The sequence below is a fragment of the Oenanthe melanoleuca genome, chromosome 2, assembly GCF_029582105.1.
Source record: "Oenanthe melanoleuca isolate GR-GAL-2019-014 chromosome 2, OMel1.0, whole genome shotgun sequence".
Lineage (NCBI taxonomy): Eukaryota > Metazoa > Chordata > Aves > Passeriformes > Muscicapidae > Oenanthe > Oenanthe melanoleuca.
Genome location: NC_079335.1, coordinates 114,446,138 through 114,472,779, shown reverse-complemented (window position 1 = coordinate 114,472,779; position 26,642 = coordinate 114,446,138). Strand labels below are relative to the sequence as shown.

General features: G+C 35.8%; 2 protein-coding genes across 3 annotated transcripts in view; one reads left to right on the top strand and one right to left on the bottom strand.

The window, feature by feature from the left end:
• Positions 1-26,642, bottom strand: part of ANKRD28 (ankyrin repeat domain 28) — a 117,052-nt gene that overhangs the window by 42,258 nt on the left and 48,152 nt on the right. For both annotated transcript variants that reach the window (XM_056483394.1, XM_056483393.1), the window contains exon 3: positions 8,925-9,003. In XM_056483394.1, the coding sequence (XP_056339369.1) occupies positions 8,925-9,003 (79 nt within the window). The remainder of the gene's footprint in view (positions 1-8,924; positions 9,004-26,642) is intronic.
• BTD (biotinidase) overlaps positions 1-26,642 on the top strand; it is a 112,771-nt gene that overhangs the window by 59,864 nt on the left and 26,265 nt on the right. The window lies entirely within an intron of this gene.

Genomic DNA, 26,642 nt, shown 5'->3' with positions numbered 1-26,642 from the left:
AGTTATAAGAACAGAACACAGAAGCTGATGCAGGATTCAAACTTCCAGTTTGATTCTAGATCCTCCATGCACTGGACAGAGACTGAGGTCTAACTGCTGGCTAGAATTTTAGAGATTTCCATCTTTCCTTATCTAAATTTCAGAACAGGATGTCATTCAATATTCCTAAGTGCAAAAGTTTTTGAAAAATAAGACTAGTAAAGAGGAAAGAAAGTCCTAGCCCATTTGAAGAAAACCTCCACAGTCTAATAAAAGTTTAGGAGATACCACAAGTATCTGGTTTTGTCACACATCGTAAGGACCCAGGGGAGCACTGCAACACACCATGTGCCCCTGTACTATGTCAAGTCTGGCACAGAACTCAAGCAAAGTAAGAATCTGAGTATTCTAGAAGTCATTAGAAATGCCTAAAGATTTTTGGCAATCCTTCCCAAAAGGCAGTAAGTGATGAATAGCATCACAAATATAATGAAATAACAACTGGTAAGTGAGAATATAATCAATATATTTCAAAAGTATCTGTAATTCTTGATTATTTTCCAAGTAATTTTTGGCCACATCTTGTTCTTGATGAGACAAAAACAAGAGCCAAAATTGTACTCCAAGATCTACCTGACTTCACATCCAGTCAGCAACCAAGGAATAGACTTTCATATTCTGATTTCTATGTCTAACTTTAGGATACAAACATCTTTTAAGCATTTGAAAGAACTTGAGTTACTAAGTCATTAATTCCTATCCTGATTTTCCTGAGGAAAATGCATTTGCAAGACTTGGGCTCAAGTCAGATCCATCCAGGTAATGAAGCCCAAGATAGGAAAAGCAACGTGACCATCAGAAGAGAAGAAATGCACATTTCCATTCCAAAAAAGCAGCAGTTACCTAAGCTCTAGCTCAAAGAGAAAATGTGCTTAAAGTCCAAGCAGTATTTTTGTGTTCAGATTTTACTGATATTTCTGGCACTTCTAACACACAACCCAAAAACTACACCAGAAGAGAGAAGGAAGAAATAAATACAAAAAGATACTGTACAAAAGGTTTTCACAATGATAAATTAATCACAGTTGCTAAGACTAAAAGAAAAGAATATGTGAAAGTAAGAAAGAAAATCAGCATTAGCCAGAGAAATGTCTAAGGAAATTTGAAGTGATGTCTAAAAGTAACATGGTCCTCTTAAAAGAACAAAAGTCAACATAGCAAATGGACCCCATTCCGTAAGTGATCTTCCACCTAAAGAAACAAGGATGCCTAGGTCTAGCACATTAGAACAGTGTGAAATACAGATACTAAAATAAGCTAACTTTTCAAATACACAAAAAATTGCACATTCTCTGACACAGGAAAAGCCAATGTTGACTTTTGATAACAAATCTGAATCTCTGATGGACTTACTTAAGAAAGAACCACCAAGCTTGTTTTTCCCTTCCACAACTAAAACTCTTAAAGAAGTTGCAAAATTGTTATATTGAAAGTTTTTTAGCAATAATCAGAATAAATGTACTACCAAAAAACACATATGCATTATTAATTGGGGATTGGGAGATCTACAGCTTTAGATACATTAAACAAAATAGCATTTTTAAATTAATAGGAGATACTTTGTCCTTAAATTTCTCCAAGAAGCCATGCTGCAGAGAATCATTTAAATTTCATAAAGGAGCTTTTCCAAACAGCCTTGTATCTAAGGATATAATCCTCCTCTAGGCTGTTCTTTACTGCTGATGATTTGGGGAAAATGTCACTGTTGTCCCTGACCCTTCATGGGCTCCCTCCAACACCTCACAGTCCTACCATGCAACAGTGAGAGAGTTTACAGCCTTGATCATGTGAGGTAAAGCTCTACTCCAGACCACTGCAAATAAATGTTACAAAAATGTATTACACTCCTACTGAATAACTTTTGCTTTAAGTTATTGCTTCACAGAGAGTCTGAACACGTGTACGTGTAAGACTGCACAGCACTGCCAGTGCAATGCTATCCCTGTGAAGCTCAACCTGCTGACATGTTAACCAGGGCATTTCTCACATTTCAAATGCCAGCTATGAGCAGTTTGCTCTTTCAAAGCACACTACAGTGTATCTTAATTCCCTGTGTGCAAAACCAAAAGAACAAAACAAAAAACAACCCTAACAAATCACTGTTCTCTCCTCTCCCTGCTTCTGTCCCTTGGATCTTTCAGACTTCAAAGGCCTGGTCTTGACATGTTTATTAAAACTTCTCATTTGTTTACTGTAAAATTTCTTATATTTAAATTCTTTTAATGTCATAGAGTTTGCAGGAAAAGGATTAGGGTGCTTGTCAGAGCAATCACAATGTTGGAACTCAAATATTCAACTTGAACTTAAGAACCAATCATATAAATAACCCTCCCCTAAACAGCACCTTCCAAACAAAGCAAATTATTCTTCCATGCTGGTGCACTAAGCCAAACCATTAAAACAAGATCACCCCTTTCATCACTAATATTGCTAGTGTAGCCCAGTAAGTTCACACATCTAGGCAAATACAAAAGCAGGACTGTTGCTCTGCAAAGGTGGAGTAAGGGGAGGGAATGAGAGAGAAGAATTACATAATTTTCTTCCCTTGTCCCTGAATCTTGCATCTCGTCTTGCCAAGTTGTATTCACAAGACTGACAATTAGAAAGACATGTTTTATTTAATAAATAAAGTACTAAAGAAGCCACTGAAAAGCTCTGTGATGCTTACTTCTAGCAAATTTATGTTTCAAGAGGCACATCTTCTAATTGAATACATGCACTGACTTACAGAATGATCCTGGAGGGTTTAATTCTATCAGTTCACATGTGGCATTTGCACATTTAAATGTGTTATTAGCCACCAATTTCTGGACATATGTTTCTGCATACTTCTTGGTGTCCATACCATCTCAACCATCTCTCAGAAAGACAGACAAGGAACGACTGGGCAGGAAATGCTGCAAGGAACAACCACACATCTCTTCCTTCACTCATACACTGCCCTGTCTCACACCACCTCTGTGTTCCACTCACAAAAACTCTGGCTGTGACACTCCTCCACAGCTCCTCTGCACCAGAACTCTTCCAATTTGGAAATGTCCTCAGAAGACTAATGAATGCAGTGGCTGAATTACTTATGCGTCACTAGTTGGAAATAGATTAAGAAATACAACAGAACTGACAAGACATTTTCATCTCTGTTCACAGTACTGACTTAAGTACTCAATTGCCTTCCACTGTTCTGCTTGCAGTCTGTATTTTTAGACTCTCCAGGATGGTATTTTCCTTTGTTATTGTACAAAATGTGCTAGTGACTGAGCAATATCATAACATAAGCAAAGAAAGCAAAAGTGTTTTCATTCAATTATGCAATACAGACACCCAATGTTCAGTATTTGAAGCTCTGAAATGTCTATTTAGGAGTAAAATATGTAAACAAGGTCTTTATAGAGTGCATTTAAGAAAGTAACAAACCTTGCCTTAAAAACTAGTATACTGAAATAATTTTAGATATTATCTTTGGAGAAATTAGGAAGATCTCAGGTATAAATCACTGAGAGTAACCACTAGTCCTCCTGTAATTAGATCCTGCTTAATTATTTTCCTAACAGCTAATAATAGGTTCAGAAGTTCTTCCTTTTGAATGATCCACTTTTTTATCTAGAGACAATGACCTTGGAAATTCTCAGACAATACTGAGGAATAAACAGATAGAGATGAAAACTTTTCCTTAGATAGAAAAATATGCAAACAGTCAGGAGGAGATACAGAAGTTTTTAAAAAAGATTTGAGATATGAATTGGAATAATCAATAATAAAAATTGAGTATAATAGCCTGTTGAAAACTTTGATACTTGGAAAATCATTGCTGCAAAAATAATGAGTAAGGCCTTATGGAGAGAAAGCTTTTTGCTATTTAGAAGCTAAATGCATAGCAGAAGATCTATTGATTAGTGAAAAAAATCCACAAGGAACAGGGGTGGAATCTTTTGCCCAGACAGAATGAGACTTCAAGAACAGTTTTTATTTTTGTTCCTTAAGAAACAAACAAAACCAATCCTAAACCCCAAAACAACCCCACAAATAAAAAATACACGTGGAGACACACTAGCCAGAAAAGAGAGGAAAAGCACAATCAAGTGAAAGCCATCCTTCCAGGACTTCACTGATTTGCCAATATAAGCCAATTTCCTTGAGAATTTCAGTTTCTGTCACATCTCAGCCACCACCCCCTTGAGAGTCAGTGAGCAACACGAGGTTCTCCCACTCAAGCTACTGAACTGTTCTATCTTTTCCTGAGTCAGCTTAACTTTTTCTCTCAGAGAACAGCAGAGCTACTTTCTTCACAGCCACTGACTTTCACTGCTGCCAGGGGGAAGTTAGGCCAGCTTGGGAAAGAAAAACATCAGCCAACATCACTGTCAAAAGAAGAGGAAGTGGCTGAGAGATGCAGTCAGTGTCAAAGGGGCCCCTGTGAAACACCCTCAGTGTGTGGGTACATCTGCAATCCAAACAAAGGGAGCTTCATTTGCCTGGGACTGGGCAGCAAGAGCCTTCCAACAGCTGAGCTTTGTGACTGCGTGGCATGGATTTCTAACACTCACAGAGATTCATAACTAGATGAGAGAAATACAGGTAGAGTGGTGTAACACTGAAGAGTCTTTACTATCTTCCAAAATCTGTTATTACTACAGTGGCAGTTTTCCAGCATCAGCACAGTTCTTAGGTTTTCCAGCTGACCCAGAGGAAACAAAAACTCCTGGGCTGCCAAACCTTAATGAGATTGAGTTTGACCACACTCATGTAACACTGAGCTTCATGCAGAGAAAATGTTGGGTTAAGCAAACAGCAATGTGTTGTGTTAGTATTTAAGCATCAATGCAATATAGTAACTAAATCTATTCAGAAGAAAGTAACATACAATTCTGATGTTGATTTTTGTGAATTACACTGATTTCTGTGAAAGCAATAATCATCTCCACAGTATTTTTAAAAAATAAATGGAAAAAGTTAGTAATCAAAATAATACATTCGGTGATCACACTAATCTGTTCTGCTTTTCACATGACACTTCCTGGCACAGTAGACTCTGATGGTATTAAAAATTATAGAACAGCTGGAAAGAATGATTTTTTTATAAAGCAAGAAGTATCTCCAGAGCAGTTCATATTTCAGACTTAAATAAGGGTTTGATTTTTTTTTAATTAGGACGTCTTGGAAAGCACAAAAAGCCGGACATTCGGTTAATTAAACTTGACTATTATACTTTTCTACTTTGCAGTAGTTTGCCATCATTTACACTCTTAAAGTCAGTGCAATTATGCAAAGTAGACAGATGTATTTGTGCACCAGGATGCACAAAGCTGTACAAAGGTCATAAAAATACAACTGTGATGAGTGTTACTACTCTTTCCAGAGTAATACAAAAAGGGAAATGTTTCCAAAATTACAATTCTCAAGTAACTAAAATATAATTTTCTGTTGTATTCTTTCTGGATGCTATAGATAATCTTCATCCCTCCTCTTGGTCACCTCCCTACACAACAAATCTAGGAATGCTAGACCCTTATCAAGCTACAATCCAAAAGCAAGATATTATTTGAAAATTTAGACTTCCACAACCCACAGTGGTATGAAAAAACTGTTGGCGAGACATTGACATCCTCAGGGGACAAGTTTATTAGTGTTCAGTGTCTCAAAATAAAAACCAAAAGGCAATTTAATGTCCAGACCCAAAATGGAGTCAGTAAAGCAATTTCCTTTGATGTTTGGAGCCTGTATCCAAACACCACCTTCAGATTCCTTCTCCAGGTAAAAGACAATAGGAAAGGTTAAAGACCAACCTCAAGATTTAGTAAAAAAATATCTCAAGAATTCAACAACTAAGTAAGAATGCTCTTGAGACTGAAAACTTACTCTAAAAAAGTCTGCAAAAAGGCTGAATCAGTTATATCTTCAGGATGTGCAATCTGGGTTACTTGGGTCTGTAGCAAAGTAATATAAGGACATTGTGACTGCAATTTGTGATCCACAACACATATTTGAAAGCAGTGTGGATCCCCTGGAGCAGGATGAAAAAGACATTCCAATCAAATTTAAAAACCTATACGTAAGTAGTATATAATAACACTTTAAGAACAGAGAATAATGAGAAAGAATCAAGTAAGAGCCACTGAATAATGGAAAGATTAATACTGACTTCAGTAGTGTTGAGATCCATTTTGAAGAAAGAATAAAAACATCAAAGCAAACGTTTGTTTTTTTTATTTGTAGAATAGTTTTCACAGCAGGAAAACTGTAAAGTGGTTCCTAGTAACATTCCAACAAAGCTGTGTTAGAGGACATTACAAGTTGCAAAGACAAGCTTTCAAAAGGTGAGAAATGTTAGGATGAAAGCAGTCTACACTTAATTCAATCCCTTGTGCAGGTATGTTACAATGGATCAGTTAAAGTCACATACCCAATTTTTACATGCAAATTTACTGCACAGAGGAGATAGTTGCACAGAAATGCTATTCAATCAACAAACCACTTTCATCAATTTTAAAAAAGAGCTCTTGCAACACAACAGTTTTCAAGCCTTGCTGTGGTAACAGATGTTCTTTATTTTCTCCCTAATGCTCATCTATTATGACAAAATGTAACATTATACATCTGTCTCAAAGGAGAGATTTTATTTCCAGCTGAAACACAACAGATGAATTTTCCTTATCTTTATGAAATGGAGAGGACAAATACACTTAACCTCTGTCCCCCACCTTTCAATTAGCAGCTAAATCATAGCCTGTGCATTTTGAGACATCTAGACCTGATTTCTCTGAGAAGCAGCTGGCTCAGCATTTCTGATACAGCCGAGTGCTCATACTTCACCAACCACAAAGATTTCAAATCCAGCATTCATAAATGAGGAAGACTAAATTAGTGAGTACTTCTTAAAGATTTAAGGGGCTCACCTAAAACTACTGCTTGCAGGCATGTAATACACAGATTTGTGCCCAAGTACAGCACAGCCTTGCAAACTGAACAGCCTGAACAACACTTTCAGACATCACTTTCACCCTGCAATTGATGCCTCTCTTCACTCATTCACAAACATATCAACAACTCCCACCTACCTGTGCACCCCTCACTGCACCAGCCCCATTCACTCCCAGGGCAGCCTCTCTCTGGGACTTTTAGGAGGCTGTGCCTCTGCAGCAAGGCACAACATGGTACTGCAGTCCACAGCACAGCACATGAGCACAGCAAGGCTGGACTGACATCATCACAACTTCCAAAGCTGTTGATTTGCAACTATCTAATGCATTATTTTGTTGCAAGCAAATACTGACTTTCATTAAATAAATGTTATCTGGGACATATCAATGCCTCACCTGAACAATTTGCAGACACAGCGGCACCCACAACCTCCCCGCCATGCAACTGCTCAGCTTTGGACTATTTGTACAGTCCTAATTCTTACCTCCCTTCTTTGTTCTCCATTTTTCCTTATGCTTAACCCCAGGCTATGTGCCCAAACATCAGGACTAATAATTCTTCTCCTACCACTTCCCCCAGTCAGGATCTTGTTTCATTCCCATCTGAACTAGAATTCCCCTCCTTCCATAAGCCCTTTGCCCAAGAAAGTGGTATTTCATGGTTCTAGTAAACCAGACAGAAGATTCCCTCTCAGAAGCAGCTGACTACAACTTTGCAAAGTTTGTAACATTGTTAGTCAATTAAAGGGGTCACTACATATTTTCAAGAGCCATCAGAACTTGCCTTTCTTCTTGATAGGGAAAAACAGCCCCTCTTCAGATTTTCAAACCTTGCACCTTTTCAAAAGTGAACTTTTCAGGACAAAATGTCATTATAGAGTATGTCCATAGAATAAATATACTAATTAATACCACATCACATACATTTATGATGTGTATATGTACTTCTATAGAGAAGTACAAATAATATATGTAATGAAAATATTACATCATACTAAAATTATAGCAAACTAAATTATGCCTAGCAAATTCAGTTGAAGTCTGGAAGTGACTCCTATAATCCTAGAAGTGGCATTTCCTTAAAGCAGAATTTGTTAGAAAGGGTTGATGGGGTTGGTGGTGGTGGAAGTAGCCAGCTTTGCATAGGTAAGGTGTGCAATTAAGCAGACTGAAGATTAAAGTAGTTCTGTGGGACTGCTACAAGTTTTCATCTATGTAAGCTTGAAGCCCTGTATTATGAATTCAGCCTCAAGCTACTTGATGGGTAGGTCTCTCTAAGATCAAAGACAGTCAATTCAGTCTTCACTCATGATGTTGTCCAGGTTTTTGGTTTAGTTTCTTGGTTTTCTATCATTTAAAAAAAAAAAAAAAACCACAAAAAAAAAAAAAAAAAAAAAAACCAACCAAAACAAAAAACCACAAAACAAAAAAACTCCCAACAACCCAAAGTATATTATTTTACAGATTTTTTTCTTAGTACAAATAACTAGGAAAAAAAAAAAAAGAGATTTTAACATTTTCAGCTGGTTCTAATTATATTCTGTGCATTTAAGTCAACAGGCAAAGATACTTAAAATAGTACAACCAACTCTGGATGGCATCTTTATGTTCAAATATAATTGCTTTTCTGTAGGGCATTTCAGAATGAAAGCAATGCTGCTAACACCTACCTGTACCATATACACTTTTACTTCTTTAAACTAGTGTTGAACTACTAAAAGCTGATCAAGCTACAAATAAAAATAGCTAAAAGCAAGAAAGCTCTCTACAAAGAAGTATTTTAGAGCAGAACTATGGAACTACATAGTACTGTAACACTAATAATTTTGGAAACTAAAATTTCAGTACAAGCATCTTTAATTTCTAGTACATTAAATATCTCAATAAAAGCTACACAGACTAAGACGTACATAAATACTTCTTTGGATGTGCATAGAGTTGTTTTCCATTAGCAGGAACAGAACATACCAGATAAAATAAGTAGTTCAATAATTTCTGCATCTCCCAGATAGGCAGCAGCATGTAAAGGGGTCCTTTTTTCATTATCCTGTGGTAAGAGGGGGGAGAAAAGGTTTTATTTAAAAGGAAAAAAGTATCATTTAGCAATTTGTATGTTATGAAAAAACACTGCATAAAAGTTCATCTTCCAAATATTGTATATTATATATTTAAATAAACCATAATTACTCTAAAGGCATCAGTCACATTTACTAAGACAAGCATGCTTCTCCCTATGGAGTTCTTAACACCTACATAGTCAACTGTTGTTTTCCTGACACACACAGGATGCTCATCCTGTCTTTAGATTAACCTACCAGTTATAAATCACCATTCACTTGTCTCCAGACAAGAGCTTGAGTCTGTCCTACACAGTTAAAAACAGTGTGTTACTGTCATATGCAACGATTAGCAACAAACATTTTCTTTGTGAAGTTTAAAGCATTTTCAGAAGTTATCATTTTAATAAAAAATTGGAAAGAACCTAGAGTGTGTAAAGTCAGAAATAGTGGATTCCAATTTCAACTGTCTCATTTAGGGTAAATAAGCAAAGAGAAGATAGAGGTGAAATTAATTTTGCGAAATCCCACTGTGTACTTTTCATTAGTTCAAGATGATCTAGGTCCTTCTGAAGGTACCAGTATTTATTCATGCACAATATATAGCAATGAAGATTCTCTTTTGAAAGATTAACACAAAATATCTCATAACTCTTTCAGGATCAGTGCCAACTTCCCTGCACCAGTTTGTAGCATAATCAGAAAAAGACCACATCACAGTGGGTGATAAAAATGAACAAGAACCAATCAGTTTGCTCTCTGAGGGAAGGCTGGTGAGAAATCAGAAAAGAGACAGATAATCAGTCAGCATCCTGGTTCTGGCCTAAGCACTGCTTGGATATCTAGCTCCTTTTAGTAGAGTTTCAAATACACTGGGGGTGAGGGATCAAGATTATGCAGCAAGAAATTTTAAGCGACAAGAGATTTCTATTAATTCAACTCTTGTGTCACGACTATCATAAAATTAACACACTATTTTTTTTTGACATTTTATTGTGAAAAGCATTCTTCTCCCTTGCTAGAATAACCTTATTTACTGAATCCTGACTTGAGAGCTAGCATCACATAAAATTAGAGTTCATGGCAGGAATGATCTTATAGCAAAACTGGAGCTGCAATCCAAGAAGTTCTTCTGAAATATAAAAGACAACTTCAGAATTCAGAGCATTCAAACCACCCCCTCTAAAAAAAATATCACCTACTCCCTGCCTAGTCCCTGCTCAGAAAACATCAAAGCTACACAGTTCACCATATTAGCAATGTTTCCTAACAAAATTTCTGAATTAGACACAAGAAATTCCAAATTGAGCAGTGCAAATCTGACACTGATGCACCCTAAGGAATCAATGCTACACTTATCACTAACCCCACATAGTACCTCACCAATTTCTTGCCAGGGTGTCTCAAATGCAGCTTACACATTCAGGATAAAAAAAGACCCCTGGCACTAAGGACTTGCTATCTTGAAAAAAAAAATTAAAAAAAGGAGGAAAACCAAACACCATCTCCCAAAAAACAAAAACAAAATACAAACAAAAACAAAAACTAAATAAAACAAACAAAAAAATCCCACAGAACCAAAAACAAACAGAAAGGAATGGAAAAATACTAGATGCACAAAGGAAAAAAAAAAAAAAAGCAATACAAATAATAAACTTGCTTTCCCAGCCAGCAATGAAAATCTGCTTTCATTTCTCCAGTATGGAGAACAGAGCTCCTATAGGTAGCTACCATTGAAGCCTTGTTTATAATGCTAGAGAGCCTATAAACTAGAGATTAGGGAACACATATGATAGTACACTGTCTGTAATTTCATCATAGAGGAAGTAAGATGGGCCATGAGCACATTCTTCTGTAGACACAGCATTTACAAAGGAACATGAAACTTAACTGCATTCTCCACTCAAATGGCAAAACTCATTATTATAAAAATGTTCATCACACTTGCGCTGTTGTTGTCTTTGTTTTGAGGTTTTTTTTAACATCTCAATTACAGAAGTCGTACCAGTAACCAATGTGACAGAATGAATCACAAATCTTCCAATAAAATGATGGACAGAAGGGAGTTGTTTATCTAGAAATACAGTAATCACCAAGTCACAAATACATTTTCCTGAAACATCCATGGTCTAAACTACTGATGAATTTCAGACATGCTTCTCAAATAAATCCAACCTCTATTAAAGAAAACGCATCCTGAAACCACCAAGATACAAACATAAAAGCAGCTTGAACACAAGCAACATTTCCTCTCCACCACTCCTGTTTCCAAGTTGTGAGTTTCCAGCCATGCAAATATTTCAGTTTTGCTGCTCTTAAACTGACAAACTGAAAACACTCCAAGTCCAACTCCCAGTTCTGCAGCAGGGAGCACAAACTGGAAGCATACCTAGGCAGGAGGCTGGAGATGTCCCTGCTCTCTGCAGCACCAGGGCAGCACTGCTGGGATGCTCAGAGCTTGTCACTTTCTGGGTCAACTCCAGAGATTGGAATTTCAACAATCCCTAGCCCCAGGGTATCTACTGACCACAAATATTCCACATGCTGGGGGTGCTTTGACAGCCCTGCCCTTTCTTTCCTCTCTAGTTTCACAGCTGGCTTTTTTTTTTTTTTTGATGCTTCCAAACTGGTTTTTCTAAATTTAACGTCTCTGTGCCAAAGTTTTTTGTTTAGTATTTAAAAACCTGGTTTTCAGAACCTGTTAAAAAAAGCAGAAATGCTGCATTCAGCAATGTCTTGTGAAGTTTTTACTTCCACCAAAGGAAAATTCTCATTTTGCTCCATCTGAAGACTTACATTGAATGAATGAATTTCAATAAATGAAATCTGAATAAATTTTTAAATGCTACTAAAGTACTGCTGACCACATCCACTACTTTTTATTTTAAAAGTAATAATTTAATGAGCAAATTTCATTTGCAAATACAAACCCTGCATACAAAGGACTACTTTAAATAACACTAAGAAAGCTTTCAGCCTTAATAAGGAACTTTGGAAGCCACCATCTTGCAGCAATAGTTTTGTCATACTAATATAAATACTGGCCCTAATATTCTTCATTTAATTTCATAAACTCAAATGACACTAAAAATTTTTTTCACTAGAGAACGGATTTTGTACATAACAGTCACTGCTATACAGAATGTAAAATCTAACACTGTTAGTACTATTTAATTCCAAGTATTGCAGTGTTGCAGCAGTATTTGACAACACAGAAAAGCAAGTGTTGTTGCACCTTGATTTTCAAATTAAAAAATCTGCACAGCAAATGGGACTATTACAAATCTAAATCAGCTGTAATCACACTGATTGTACTAACCAGGCTTTACAAGAGAACTTTCAACCTTTTAAGACTTGTTTCCAATAGAAACAACAAACAAATTTATATTCTCAATAAGAAACTCTCAAGTTTAATTCCAGATATTAGCCAGTACTATCATTAAACTAAAAAGTAATAAAAGGGCTCAGTTCTTTAGGAAACAGTTTTCAGAATGATAGCTCTGCATACAAAAGCCCCAGTATCATATCTACATTTGCCTTTGGGATGCATTACATGAAAAATGTATAATTCTGCCATTCCCAGTACTTCTATTTATCAAGTTTCCTAAGCATTTCATCTACACAGGAGTTGTATAAGATGGCAACATGAGAAATGCATAGAAGGTCTTATAATCCTGTCAAAACCAAATTAAGTGACATTGATGGTGGCACTGTGAGCTTCTTCATAAACTCTAACCTAGAACAATGGTAATGCCACCTTTGTTTCTTTTGACCTAAACCAGAAGCTTTAATTGCTTCATTGCCTATTTCACGGATCAAAACTTCTACAATGGACAATTCTCTGCTAACTTAAAGACACAGGTTTCAAACCTACCTCTTTTTAAAGTATCCTTTGATTAAGTACCCTTTGAGATATAACAATTTACTCCTGGTTTGGGTTCTATCTCAGCAATTGATTTCGAGTAACCACATACAGCTACAGGCAAATCTCTTATCCTATGCATTTCCAATAAGACTGCCTTAACCAGTCTATGATTCCCCCAAGAGTACATTAGAATATAACTTCAATTTGCCCTTCAAATAGTTTCAACATCTACTGATCTGAATGTAACTTTCGCCTTCATGAAAACTCTTTAGCTATCTGCTCTTCAAAACCAAATTCTGCACTAACACTTTAATATATTCTCATTATTTTATGGTCACGCTTACAAAATATAATTTAATATGTGTTTTGTAGTGTATGACTTGTCATCTGTCTGCATGTAGTGCCATCTGTTCCTGGTAGAAATCAACCTTAAATACACAATCACAAACCTTGAACGAGTTTCAATTCCAACATACCCTGCAGTAGCTTCAACTAACATTCCTTTCAAGTGAAACTGAGTTGAAATATAACTTAGTGGATTTTTCAGTAAGTTTAGAGAGATACAACTTTTCAACCAGGATGATGTGTAACTCCTGAGTTCATGGAAAATGTCTATGAAGTGATTACAAAGTATTTCCAATTCTTTCATAGTGTCCCATATCACAGTGTGAAGTCCCAGTGCTATTCTTGGGAGTCATGAGAACAACAAATTTTAGTTACGAATTTTGCTACAAGTTTTAGAATAATCATTTCTTCAGGTGGAATAACTATCTACTCTCACTAAATTTCTTGTTCCTATATATTATAAAAGAAGCACATGTAAATATTTGGCCTTTACAGTTCAACTTTAAACTTCTTAGAAGTTTACTTTAGGTACTTGGTTCCATAAATGAGGACTAACTTCTCAGAAGCATGTTCAATCTCAACAGTGTCTTAAAAACAGATAGCTAGCATTTGAAAATTAGTTAATTGAAACAAGAAGGTACTAGAATTTCAAGACTTATAAATATGTGAGGAATTAATCCTGTATCCCTATCCTACCTTAACTGTAATTCATCTGCTATTTATTTGGATTTTTTTTTCTTGCATTTTTAAGTCAATCCTCAGAACTTCGCATTGCCAAAAATCAACAAATTTCTAACTAATTGTGTTTGACATAATTTTGAAAAGTAAATCTCTGTTTTCTCCCCATATTCGAAAATTAAGATACATATCCAACATAGAGAGTGAGCTAATGTTATATTAATGGTCTCCTGCATGCTTAAAATACGAAGAAAGCATGACAGTAAGCCACAAAAACAATGCATACTACATGGCTAACAACAAAGCATCCTTTGAAGCCAGACAATAGGTACATTCTAGTTGAAATTATTAGTTTTGCCATACTGACTGCATTAATTTCTTGAACTAATTGTCATGCTCCTATTTGTATGAACACTTGTACTGCTCTTGCAAGAAACATTTTTGAAAGCCCTGTATTAAACTTTCACTGGTAAGATCTTTTCACTTCTCATTACATTTCAGAACATGCCCTTTTCATGCTATCTATTAGGAGGGCAGACCTCTAAACAATCACAAAAATACAGGGAGGAATCTTTGCCCTCTTGCTCATTAATACAGAGTGACCATTGACTCGAGAGACCTTACCTTGTAGGAGAAAATAAGTGGTTTTAGCAGTAAGGGTCATAATCTGCCAAACCCCACTGCTATTTCTAGTTAAGATCTGCAGTACCAGTTTAACAGTGCATGCTCTTTACTTGTTTCTAGCTGATAATAATGATAATGATAATAGTAACAACAACAATAACAAAAACTGGCACAACATGGAACAAACCACAAAATCATTTACTCATGATTGCTATTTGTGGCATTGTGAGCTTGTGGAGGTCTTAAAAAAACTGGATAGCAGCTGTAGGTTGCAATAAAAAAATAAAAGATACATCAGAAGAGAACTACAAAGTAGCCTGCAAAAATGTCACCAGAGCACCATTTTATGACAAACCAGGAGTTTACCTGAACATAAGTAATTTTAAACACCTGCATTCCTCAAGAGTATAGGCTCAAATTTTCTAAATTGTAACAAGGAACAATAATAAAAAATAAAATCCCATTATATGATAATTTTGAGTAGATCTACACTGACCCACAGAATAACCATGAAGCACCACACTTGTAGGATGTTAGAAGAAATGACTGCTAGCCATATAATTGCAAAGGAAACATTTACTTTCTACTCCAAAATCTGATCTTCCAAACATCAAAATCCCTCAGCAACTGCTAATGGTCAGATCTTGCATATGGGTATATTTCAGAAACAAGACAGAAGTTTAACTTGAGTATGGGTGAACAGAATGAGCAAAAGGGGGGGAACCTACACTGAGTGGAATTAAAACTATAGCAGTGAAAAAGTTTGATCTATTCTGATTTCATTCCTTATAGCAGTCATAATTGGGTAAGAAATTTGGCTATAAAAACTATCAAGATATTCACACTTCCACCATGAGAAATGAATGAATTAGAGCAACACAGTGAACCCTGGTCTGAAATCTCCTTCTCCTGGACAATAGGTTATCTGTCATGGTGAAAACCTAAGGGAGGAAAAAAAGTATCACTTATGCCAAATTGGAGCTTTAGAGTCTATTAAAAAAATGACCAACTGACCAACTACAGTGCATTTCATAACCAAACAACTGTCCTTTCTTTTCCTGACTGTTGAAATATCCCAGGCAATCAAGTTTCTTTCCTAACATGAAACCTGGGGAATATTTAAAGTTTTACAGAAAAAAGTCAAACATCTGAGTTTTACTTTTATCTAGAGGAAAGCAGAATTACATTATCTGTTTGCACACCATTCTAAATTGCATGCACACAAATGAGAATCCCCACTAAGGAGGCAGGGAAGAATTCACATTGCATGGCTTTGCTGTATGGACATACTTGGAAGTTCCAAAAGCATCCTTGTTTGGCATGATGCCTCTGGGCATTTTTAAAATTGAATTTTTGTGACTGAATTTAAGTTCAAGTTCACAGAACCGCACTAAAATCCCTGGAAAATAATTTACTTCCAATTCAGCTAATGATTCTAGTCAAGTAATAAACATAAAATTGATAAAAATCTCTATCCCTACTGAATCACTGCATACAATTCATACACAATATAAAAACTTATAAACAAAAGGCACATTGAAGGTTTGCACAGAAAAAACATAATTTTATACATATATATGTATATGTAAGTGTGTATATATATGATAAAAACATGTTGTATTGGAACATTCACTTACATTCAACCACTTATTAAAAATTCCTTTTTTAGAAACAAATAAGATAGCTCTTGTATCTTTCTAGCAATTTTAAACAACAAGAAATATCTTTTATAAAAATTGTACAAAAAACGTTGGATACCAAACTACTCTCATCTAAAAGACAATCAAGTCTTCAAGTTTGGCACAGAGTAGAACAACTTGACAGGAAGAGGACAGGAGAAAATTTACTGGCTTAAATTACTGAATCCCAAACTTTAACATCCATAGAAACTCAATGAAGTGAGATTTTAAATGTATGTTGATACTACACTACCAAAAAAGATTGATAAAAAAGGAACTCGAAGTTCAGAACAATTCATTTTTTTCAATAACACTGTTCCAGTCATCTTTCATTAAATGAGTTAACTTCAAATGCTGTCTTACATGACAAAAATTGGGTACAAAACACCATTCAGGTACAATTGTTTGAAGCCCTGTTCCTCTTATAAGAGTGGCCCCAAAAGAAAGCCACACAAAAGAGAGTGAGTCACACTTAAAGCAAGGAACAGCTATTAAGCTTCAAACTCCATCCAAGATTATGATTGCCAGCAATCATCTTACAGCCAGCTAATGTCTCATTCAGAACATGAGGGTAAAAAATTTTCATTTAAATATGAACAGTAAAAAAAAGCCAATAAGTTATTTTGATGTGGTTAAGATATTTAAAAAGTGAAATTCAGTACTTGAACATGTCTTGTTCACATATGACAACAGGAGTTCTTGAGGTGTTTTGATAGACATTGCACCTTTGTCTCAACTATAAAGGTCCACAGCAAGAAGGCTTGTTGGCTTGCTGTCAAGTATTTCAAGAAGTTGATTTTGAAACAACTAAATATCTCTGTACTTTTCCACTTCCAAGTAATTCAGTTCAAAACCATTTATCTTCAGTTATTCATTTTTGAAAGTACTGTGTCAGAGTGTTTTTTTTTAAATACTCATCTTCTCATACCCTTTAACCTTGATGTTCCATGCAGGTTTTTGTAATATTGCTATCATAATTCTGCTCCTCAAGTTTTAGAACTTGTATACAAGCACAGCTTCTAAGAAAAGCTAACCCCAGGTTTTTACATGCTTCTACATTTTTACATGCTTTGTAGACATTTTTACACAACATATAAATGTTTCTGGCTGAATAATAAAGGCCAGAATTTCTCGTGAGCAAACTCAAGCATTCATTTGGATATTGGATAAGGACCTGAATAACTAAGCAAGTTTTGTGAGCTGCTGCTCCCTTTCACAGAAAAGTTCCAACATCAAGAACTAGTCCCATTTATCACTAATAAAGGTTACTGAATTCTTGCCCAATACATAGAATGAATAAAGAGCTATTCTGTACCCTTTGGTAAGAGCAACTTGATCTCACAGTGCAGCAGAGGCATTTTGGATGTATTTTCCTTCCTTTAACTTGGGAATAAAAAAAAGCAACTTTCAGGGCCAAGAGTATTTGTTAGCATGCTAGATCCCTGTGGGGGACAGAGCAAAAAAATTCACAAAAATTAAAAAACACCCATCCATCAACCTCTGGAGCATTCAGAACTCTGCTAACTAAGAAGAAGAAAAAAAGCAAACAAACAAAAACCAAAAAACCCCAAAAAACAAAAACCCAAACAAAACAAACCCCACAAAACCCCAACAACAACAACCACAAAAAAAAAACCAAACACAAAACCCCCAAACCAATAATGTATCATTGAAAACACTTGCCCTTGGCTTTATCCTTCCCAAATGCCAGTTATATGATTTATAAACATTTATCTGGTATGCATGGCAGAAGAAAAACCCCAATTTTTAATCAGAATGCAATTGCTGGTAAGAAAAATGATAAATAATTCTGAAACTGTTTCTGGAACAAATAAAAAAAGCAGTATGAGAAAACAATGGATTTTCCATAATGAGAGTACAGTACTGTGGAGCACATTATGTAATCCAGCCTGTGCTCACAGAGTGGGCTGGAATAGGGGCACTGCCTTGCCTTACAGTGTCATCATCTGCAATGTTTGAGGACACAAATAAGAAAATATGCCAAGAGAGAAAACAGTACAATACAGGCTCTGTTTATGCTCCAGTGAAAGATCACACACCACACTAGGTAAGGTATGCACATCTCCACCACAGTTTAAATCCAGCACATTACGTTCAGGCCACTGACACTTTTGTTCAGAAAAGCTGGGGTTTCTGCCCTTTTCATTGCAAAGGCAAGTGCTCAAATGACAACCACCAATGTAAAACAGACACTTGTCCCACTAACTGCATTGTCTTACTGACAGGAAAAGATGGGCTTTTCAGGTTCTATGTTTAATGCTAGCTCCTCTTCTTGGAGCAAGCCAAAACATTTTCCTGGTGTATGTTAAGTTAAACAGCTTCATGCGGTAAGGTCATCTAGCTGGAATACGCACTGAACTCAAAACAGCATGCAACATAATCTATGCTAATTCAAAGGCTAATTCTTGAGCAAGAAAAATCCACGTCTATTCTGAGAAACACAAATAAAATGAGAGTTAAAAAAACTTCCACCCAATAGCAGTCTGCAATGGAAAATGAGAAGTCCCTACACTGATCACAAAAGAAACCCAACCAAATGCCTCTGATAGTGAGATATTCTTATTAGTGAGATAAAAACTCATGTAAACCTGCTGGTTACCTTAGGATCAAAGTATTTTATATGCACTATTTCTTAGGCTAAGTGAACACAGGAAAAGCTTAAAAGATAACTGTCATTATAGAAAAAGCTTGCAACAACTAAGGCAAGATATTTGCACTCCTTTGAGACAGCAAGTCAGCATCATGTAATTTATTTATTAGTTACCATAATTATACATATACATATGTATATAACTAGTATAATTCAAACAGAAATTAAATTAATGATCAGGAAGGATGATAATAACAAAGTAGGACTTTAGAAGTTTGAAAGAGATCAGAATTTCACTGGTTTTGGAAACAGAAATGTACAGGCTGATATCATTACCTGAGAAAATCAAGACATTGTATCTGAACCTTTGGAGCATACTCTTCACCAAGAGCTCATTGCAATGATCCTGACACCAATGAGCCTTTTCAGGTCCTACTGACAATAGACAAGAGTCCTCTTCTTGGGTATTTATGGGACAGCCCTCCCTACATCATGTAGCAAAAAAAAGAGAAACACTTTCTTTTCACTGTTTTTTATGAACATCCATCCTTTATTAAACAAGATTAAAGGTTCTTAAAAGAGGCATCTACCTCACGTAGAGGCTGTGTAAGGGCCACACCACACAATGGAAATTATGTTTACTGATAGCATATTGGATATCCCACAGAAAGATAGCTTCAATAACTTGCACAGCAGGGAAAATCATCTTGTTCAAAGGTATGTTGAATATGCATAAAGGGTTTTCATCCAGAAAATGACTACAAATGATCAGTAAATGCAAATTCTGGACTGTGTCTATGTTGGAAGCTAATGCACATTAAGACTATTGAACTTTTTTCTTCTCTCTGCTCTTTCAGTGGGGATGTTCTGTTCTAAAATGCCAATCCTTTGCATGTCAGGCACAGCAACTGCCAAGAATAACTCCAGTAAGCTCTAACTATTCAAGACCTTGCCTCTAGCTTATTTTGTAAAAGCAGCAAGAAATGCAGAACTTCAACTCTGCTTTGAAGGTTACAATCTTAAGCAATAATCACTAAAAGTAAAATGGCAAATTAGACATGATCTACAAAATCATTATCACTAAGAATCATACTGGAGACTCAAACACAAAACCCTTGAAACTTTAAAAACTCTACAAACTTTTAAAACTGAAGTAATTATTCATGGCTCTCTACACCAATGAGAAATTTTCAATGTTAAAGAAATCACAGTGACTGAAACAAAAGCTGTCTGTCAAATTCCCAATTACTGCAAAAGAAATTCAGTGTTTGGCCAATACTGTAAACCTCTGCCATGCAGACATCCAGGCTTGTTTGCCCAGTTTAGCAAACAGTAAATCCACATTAGCATAGTACTGGGCAAGCTTACTGGGCCTGATGAGAAGGAGGATATGTTTGCCTGAGTAACACACTAATATTAATTCATACTAAATTCTCTAAAGAATAACTCTCATTTCCTGTTCAAGGCAGTAGCACTGCCATGTAATACTTTTCTCAGTTCTACCCTTTGCAATGGTAACTTTTTAAGAGCTACTGCCCATAAGACTGCTGTACTGAGTACCAATTTGATGATGTTGGTTCAGATTATCCTACAACTCTGCTGAAGGTTTGTTTGTAGCACTTTAGTAAGAATAATAACTTCATACATCTGAAAATCTCATTTGCACAGATTAAAAATAGTGCTATTGACACAAAGCAAAAAATTATTCCTCTCTGGACTGGCAAGTTTCTCTCATTAAACATTTCAGTTCTGAAGGAAAATGCCTAATTATACAGATTTGTATTTAAAACATCTTGAATCTATTTCTAAACCTGAAGAGGAACTCAACACCATTTGGACAGACTTTATATTGAGTCTGAAAAACATGATTCATTCTAAACCACTACAGAGGAACTAAGATATCTGATTAATCATTACAGATGACATGCTTGAAAAACATCCCACACTAATGAACAGTTAAAGTTAAGTTACAGTAAATAACTTCTGTATGAAGAATTTAAATAATCTTTTGAGTAGCTAGTGCTTACTGTTTGCAATATGCAACTGGCAGCAATTTTCCACTACACCTGGGAGAATTGGTCTCCAAAGTTCTCAGTTTCTGGAATCAGTCAGGCTTCAGATCAATGGATCAAACAACCTAATATCCAGTCCTTTAGAAGTAGAATCAGTTTTTGTGTAGAGAGAGCTTCCCTACATTTCCTGCAGTGAAGTTTCTTCTTATCTATTCAGACATAAATATAAATATTCATGTACTTCAGAAAGTACTTAATTCTTTACCAAAAGAACTCCTGGACATTCCCATATGGTAGTGCTGCACTCAGTTTCCTCCTTTAAAAACACCTCACTAAAAATTGATCAGACTTAGTGTTTCACAAGCTTTGTCTATTGTTAATACACCACCACACATATTGGCCGGTGCTATTCACAAACTGTCCTTCTAAAAACCAATTCCTGGACTTTCTTACATGCAAGACACTTCAGATCCACATTAAAAGCTGATGCATAGATGCAAGTTCTGAGCAGCCACAACCTGCTCCTGTTTGTTCATTACAAACATTCCCCTCAAAACCAGAATTGTTCGGAATCTTCTTGCCATTTTTCTGATGTAAAAAAATTTCAATTAACTGAACACATTATAAAGCAAGAGTCTCATATGACACATCATTTCATCAGGCTGGTCACACAGGAAATGGGGGTTTCTGTTTGTGGTAAAAACATTTAGAAAGTTTAGTACAGAGGCTATCTAGAAGCAGAAAGCAACACAGTACACTGAGATGCACATTGGACGAAAATCCAAACACAGGTTTAAGGAGAAATAAACATCTTGCTCCCATTAGAAAGCTGTATTTTATTAGAAGTACATGGGCAAACAAATAGAGAAGATAAGAATTACCATCAATCTCTGAGGTTACACACTGTATTTTTCTCATCCATACATTCAAAAAATATATTTACGCATACTTTGAACAAAATGAAAACATACAAATTAAAACCATTAACAATCTTACATGCCTCTATCTAATTACAAAAGCTCTCAGTTCTTAGTAAAGATAAGTATAATTATTGTTATTTAATTGGGTAATAAAAATTCTTTTATTAGAAGTTATCAGTAGAAGGGTCTGAAGGCACACACAGCTTGTTTTGTGATTTATGTCCAGCCTGAGTTCACCTGTGCTTTGTGAAATCTCACTGCCCCTCACTTGCCCAATACAAGATCTCTTGGCCTCTGTTCAAGCACCTGAAGCTGGGTTCCAGGAAGAGGCTGCCAGGCAGCAGCTGCTGCCTGAGTTTCTCAGCAGTGTATTTTACTGCAGGAATTCTCTTTATTAGTGTTTGTTTGTACAGGAATGTTTTATTTCCTCTCCAACCTCCTGCAGTTATTTCAGAGGACTGTTCTCACTGTCATTTCATTATATGCCTACTGTTGTTAACATTAAGTAAGCTACCATTAAAAAAAAAAAAACAAAAAAGCTCACATTTTATATATAACTTGCATGCATTTATATACAGACATACAGATATATGTATTCTTTTAATATACAGTTCTTATCTGCAGGAAAACTGAGGGGGAATTACTGCTTAAAAATCCAAAGGATGAAACTGAATTAAAATAACTAGCACCAAGCTCTAAGTTATAACATATCCTATGTTCTCATCATAGTAAAAAGTCTTTCAAACTCACAAATACCTGTAATTTTATCCCCCCAAATTTGCTACACTCTAAGCTGAAGATAAAAACATATTACAAAGAATGTTCAACCAAGCAGAAACCTTCCTAGTGGAGAAAGGAACAGGTTCAAGGTTGAACAGACTTTTAAATAGATAAATAATAGGGGAAATTGGCAAGCAGTTTTAAAACAATTTTTCCTCTAGACTTGATCGCTATAATGTGAAGATATAAATATTAAGATATGCACCAGCTATAAAAAACACATTACAAAGATAGGAAACTAAATTTATCCTTATTCTAACTATGTTTGAGAGGAAAAAAAAGTGTTCTCAATATAGCAGAAAAAATGCAAATATTTCTATGTACTTTATTGATACCTCAAAAGTCACCATTTTAAACTAAATACTTCTTTGTTATGATAAGCTCAAGACATTACAACAGTTTTGGAAAGAAGGCCTTAAATTCAAGTTTTATTTTAATAGGTCTAAACTGTGCACTTCTCCAAAATACTACTGAAGCTACACTTCCACAATGTCAGTCTAGATGGTTCATGTTACACTAACTACACTGTCTCTTTATTAAAAGCTTGCCTGCATTTGGAAATTAGCAAAAGACCCATAAAAAAACAGTGACTGACACTTTTAGAGAAGAAAAATGCACTACAGATTGAAACTCTTAAGCAATGGAAACAATTAAGAAACAAAATCTGTAATAACCTGACCTATTAAAATAGGAACCAAAAAAATAAATAAACTGTGTTCTTCAGAATATTTTACAATTTTCTGGGCATCTTTTTAATAACTCTCTCAAATTCAAATGAGCAAACCAGACGTTATATCTGCCCTGCCAAGGAACACAGTAAGATGCTGCTCCACAGTAACAAATACTTTAGTGCAAGTTTTTGTTGCCAGCTCCAGTTGCCAGTCCTTCCTGTAAATCATGTGATTTGCCTGCAGGAGCCTGACAAAATAGTTACCAACACCGGGTGTGAGGCATGTCTGGGACAAACAGACTGGTTAGTAAACCCAGTAAACTCTTCAGAAATACAATTTGAAGAGTTAAAAGTTTTCCACAACTCGTGCTTAGCTTTTGCTACATTACACTCATTTTTAACAGCTGCTTGTCTCACCCTTTTAGGTACAAAAACCAGAGGGTAGCTTTGCTGTGATTGCCAGAAGCTTTCTCTGGAACCAAGAGATGCTACAGCTGAACTGGTCTGGAAAATTATTTCCCTGGAAGCATACTTTGAGTGCACCAAATCACAAACCACTATGAACCCCTCTTCCCAATCAGTAGTGTCAGTGCTCCTGAAGTGGAAAGGAGTGCTGTTTGGACATGCCTGTCTTCCCATTGCTTTTATCTGGCCCATACAAATCTCTGCAAAACTCAGTCTTCTTCCCCATTCTCAAAACTGTTTCCACTCCCATTAAAACCAGCCTGTCTGAGTCTTGCCCTCACCAAAAGCACAGAAACACAGCACTGCACATCAACCACCACTGTTTAAAGAGCATCACATATTAGCCTGCTTTGAAAACTTCTGCCAGTTGTCCTAACCAGCAAATTCACTAACAGTGACTTCAAGTCACAAAGGCACTGATAATAAAAGGCATAACTCAAACACTTTATGCATATCAATTAATGCAGGAAAGTTTCTAGAAGCACAGATAAGTCAAACTAAAGTGGATTTACACTTGTAGTCTGCATGTATACTTTTTCTAAAAAACAAATGAGAAAATCCACATTAGTAATTGGTAAAATAATTGGCTACAGAAAGATTGTGAACACAAAGGTAAGAAAATACCAAATGATTATTTTTACCTCATTACAGATTATGTAATTCTCATTCATTTGTTTTCAAGCAAGTCCATGATATTTGCTCCTGTAAGGTTCTATGCACTGAGAAATATTTCAATGCAATTGCTGAATTAGAGAGCAAATACAATTTCCCACAAAACAACATACATACATAAAAATTCTTTACTGCATGAAATAGGTAGAGGATTCATTTGTATGATCAGAACATCAAACTTTATTAAATCTTGTAGAATGTTCCATAATGCAGCCAAGTAATTCAGGCTTTCCTGTTCTACACTGCACTCTCAAGTGTACAGAAAAACACCTGTTACTCCAGTAGTTCAAGCAACAAGATAGTATAAAGATGAAAGCCAGGTGACCATACATCGATTACCTATTTTTATTATTTAACCTCTTTTAGGGCTTTGCTGACCGTAACCATAATCTCAAAGAATCCATCTTGTTATTTAAACTGTACTGAAATTTTCATTAGTCATTCTTAAATTACTAATATATTTGAGACCCTCAATAATCTAATTCTCCTGGTACTCAGACCTGATGCTGTATAAGGAGTCCTAGACTTGTCACTAGACTAAAAAGCCAATTTTCTTCCTCTTTCAGTATATACAGTGACCTGCAGAGTAGGATAACCTAATGTTTTGTCTTACCCTAGAACAACATCCAGCAGCATTCTCCCACTATGCAAAAAACACAAAGAAATTATTCAAATCCACATTTGGTAGGACTGGGAATGAAGCTCACATGTCTACTGGAACAGTCATCCATGGAGCCACCCTACCACTCAAAATACCAGTCAGACACAACTTTAGCCATCCTGTTTGTAGACAGCACTTTGGTGCTATAGGATCATGCCCCTTGTCAGCCCCCCCAACAAAATATGGGATTTATGGGCAACACTTCATTGCTATCTAATATAGGTGTGGGTTAGGGAGCACAGACAAAAGATCATTCGTTCCATGGTTTTGTTTTGTTTTTCCCTTCTTCCCAAATTAGCAGCACAGGTGAATTTTTACTTACTATACAGAAAAGACATTAAATTAAGAGTCATGTTGGATCTATAATTCAGAATAGAAATCATACAGAGAACCCTGACTGTTACAGGGTAACAATGGCTGCAATGGTACAGTATGAGGAATTTCACTTCCCATTATTACATTTTTTGTTGGGAAAAAATATAAACTCACACATAAAGTAGCCTCAGAAAATTTAATAATTTAAATCTATTTTAATCTCACAAAGTACAATATACAGTAAGATCCGGTTTCATGTTTATGTCCCTTATCACATATGTCAATATTATTATTTTATATGGCAACAACAGTGAGCACTTTAGAGCACTGTGAAAGATCTGTGTGATTTTGGGAATCCACCCAAAAAATAGCTTGTTTGGCTTTAGTATGAGAAGAGCAAGGGGCACACTGACACCAGTTCCAGAGAGGATCAGATGTTTGTCCCCTTGGCTAAGATCAAGAGCAGTGGGGTTATAAAAAAATGCATATTGGGTTACCTGAAGTATCAATTTTCATGGCAAGAAATACTACTCTAATAGGTCTAGGAGGAGGAAAAATTGTTCTGATTTTGAACAATCACTTCAGTAGTCAATTTGCAACCTTTAAATCATTTTTGACAGTGAGCTGGCATTCCCTTGAGAGCATTACATTCTTAAATAATAGCTGACATTAAATATTCCATTTTCATGAGCTTTTAAATTAAACATATATCATACAAGTTTTGATTACAAACAGCAATGGCAGAGTTTACAGCAGTAACAGGTCCCCAAATCTTAAAAAAAAAAAAAAAAAGTCCAAACCAATACTAATTTATAAATACAGTGTTGAAATCATTCAGTTAGCTAAAACCAATTGCTGAAAAGTAGAATTCAAACCAGCCACACTAATCTAATCAGCAACAGCAGGAAATGTGGAAGATCTCTATTAACTAATAGATATTAAATGTGGCCATTATCACGCATGATTTTCCTTTCTGTCAAGTCTCAAAATAATAATTTTTTAACAAACACACACGCACAGCATAGCAAAAGCCATGCTTGTAACAGAAACACTATGCTGTTTGACATATGTGATGTGTGTGATTTAAGCCTGATTCATGAAAAAAGCAGCTACAGTTACTCAAGCTTTCTTGAGGAAAGAGGAGTGAGAAGCAACCCCTTTCCCTCCGTTTGCTTTCTTTTTTTTTCACCATTAACTGGAACCTCAGGAAACTACACCTTTCAAACAATTTGTTGAACAAAGTTCCTATAAATCAGTTTTGTCTATAAAGAGCTGCACATTTCCAGCTTGCAGAGAGGCTAAGCCTTTTTGAACCTCAGTTTAAGCAGCTAG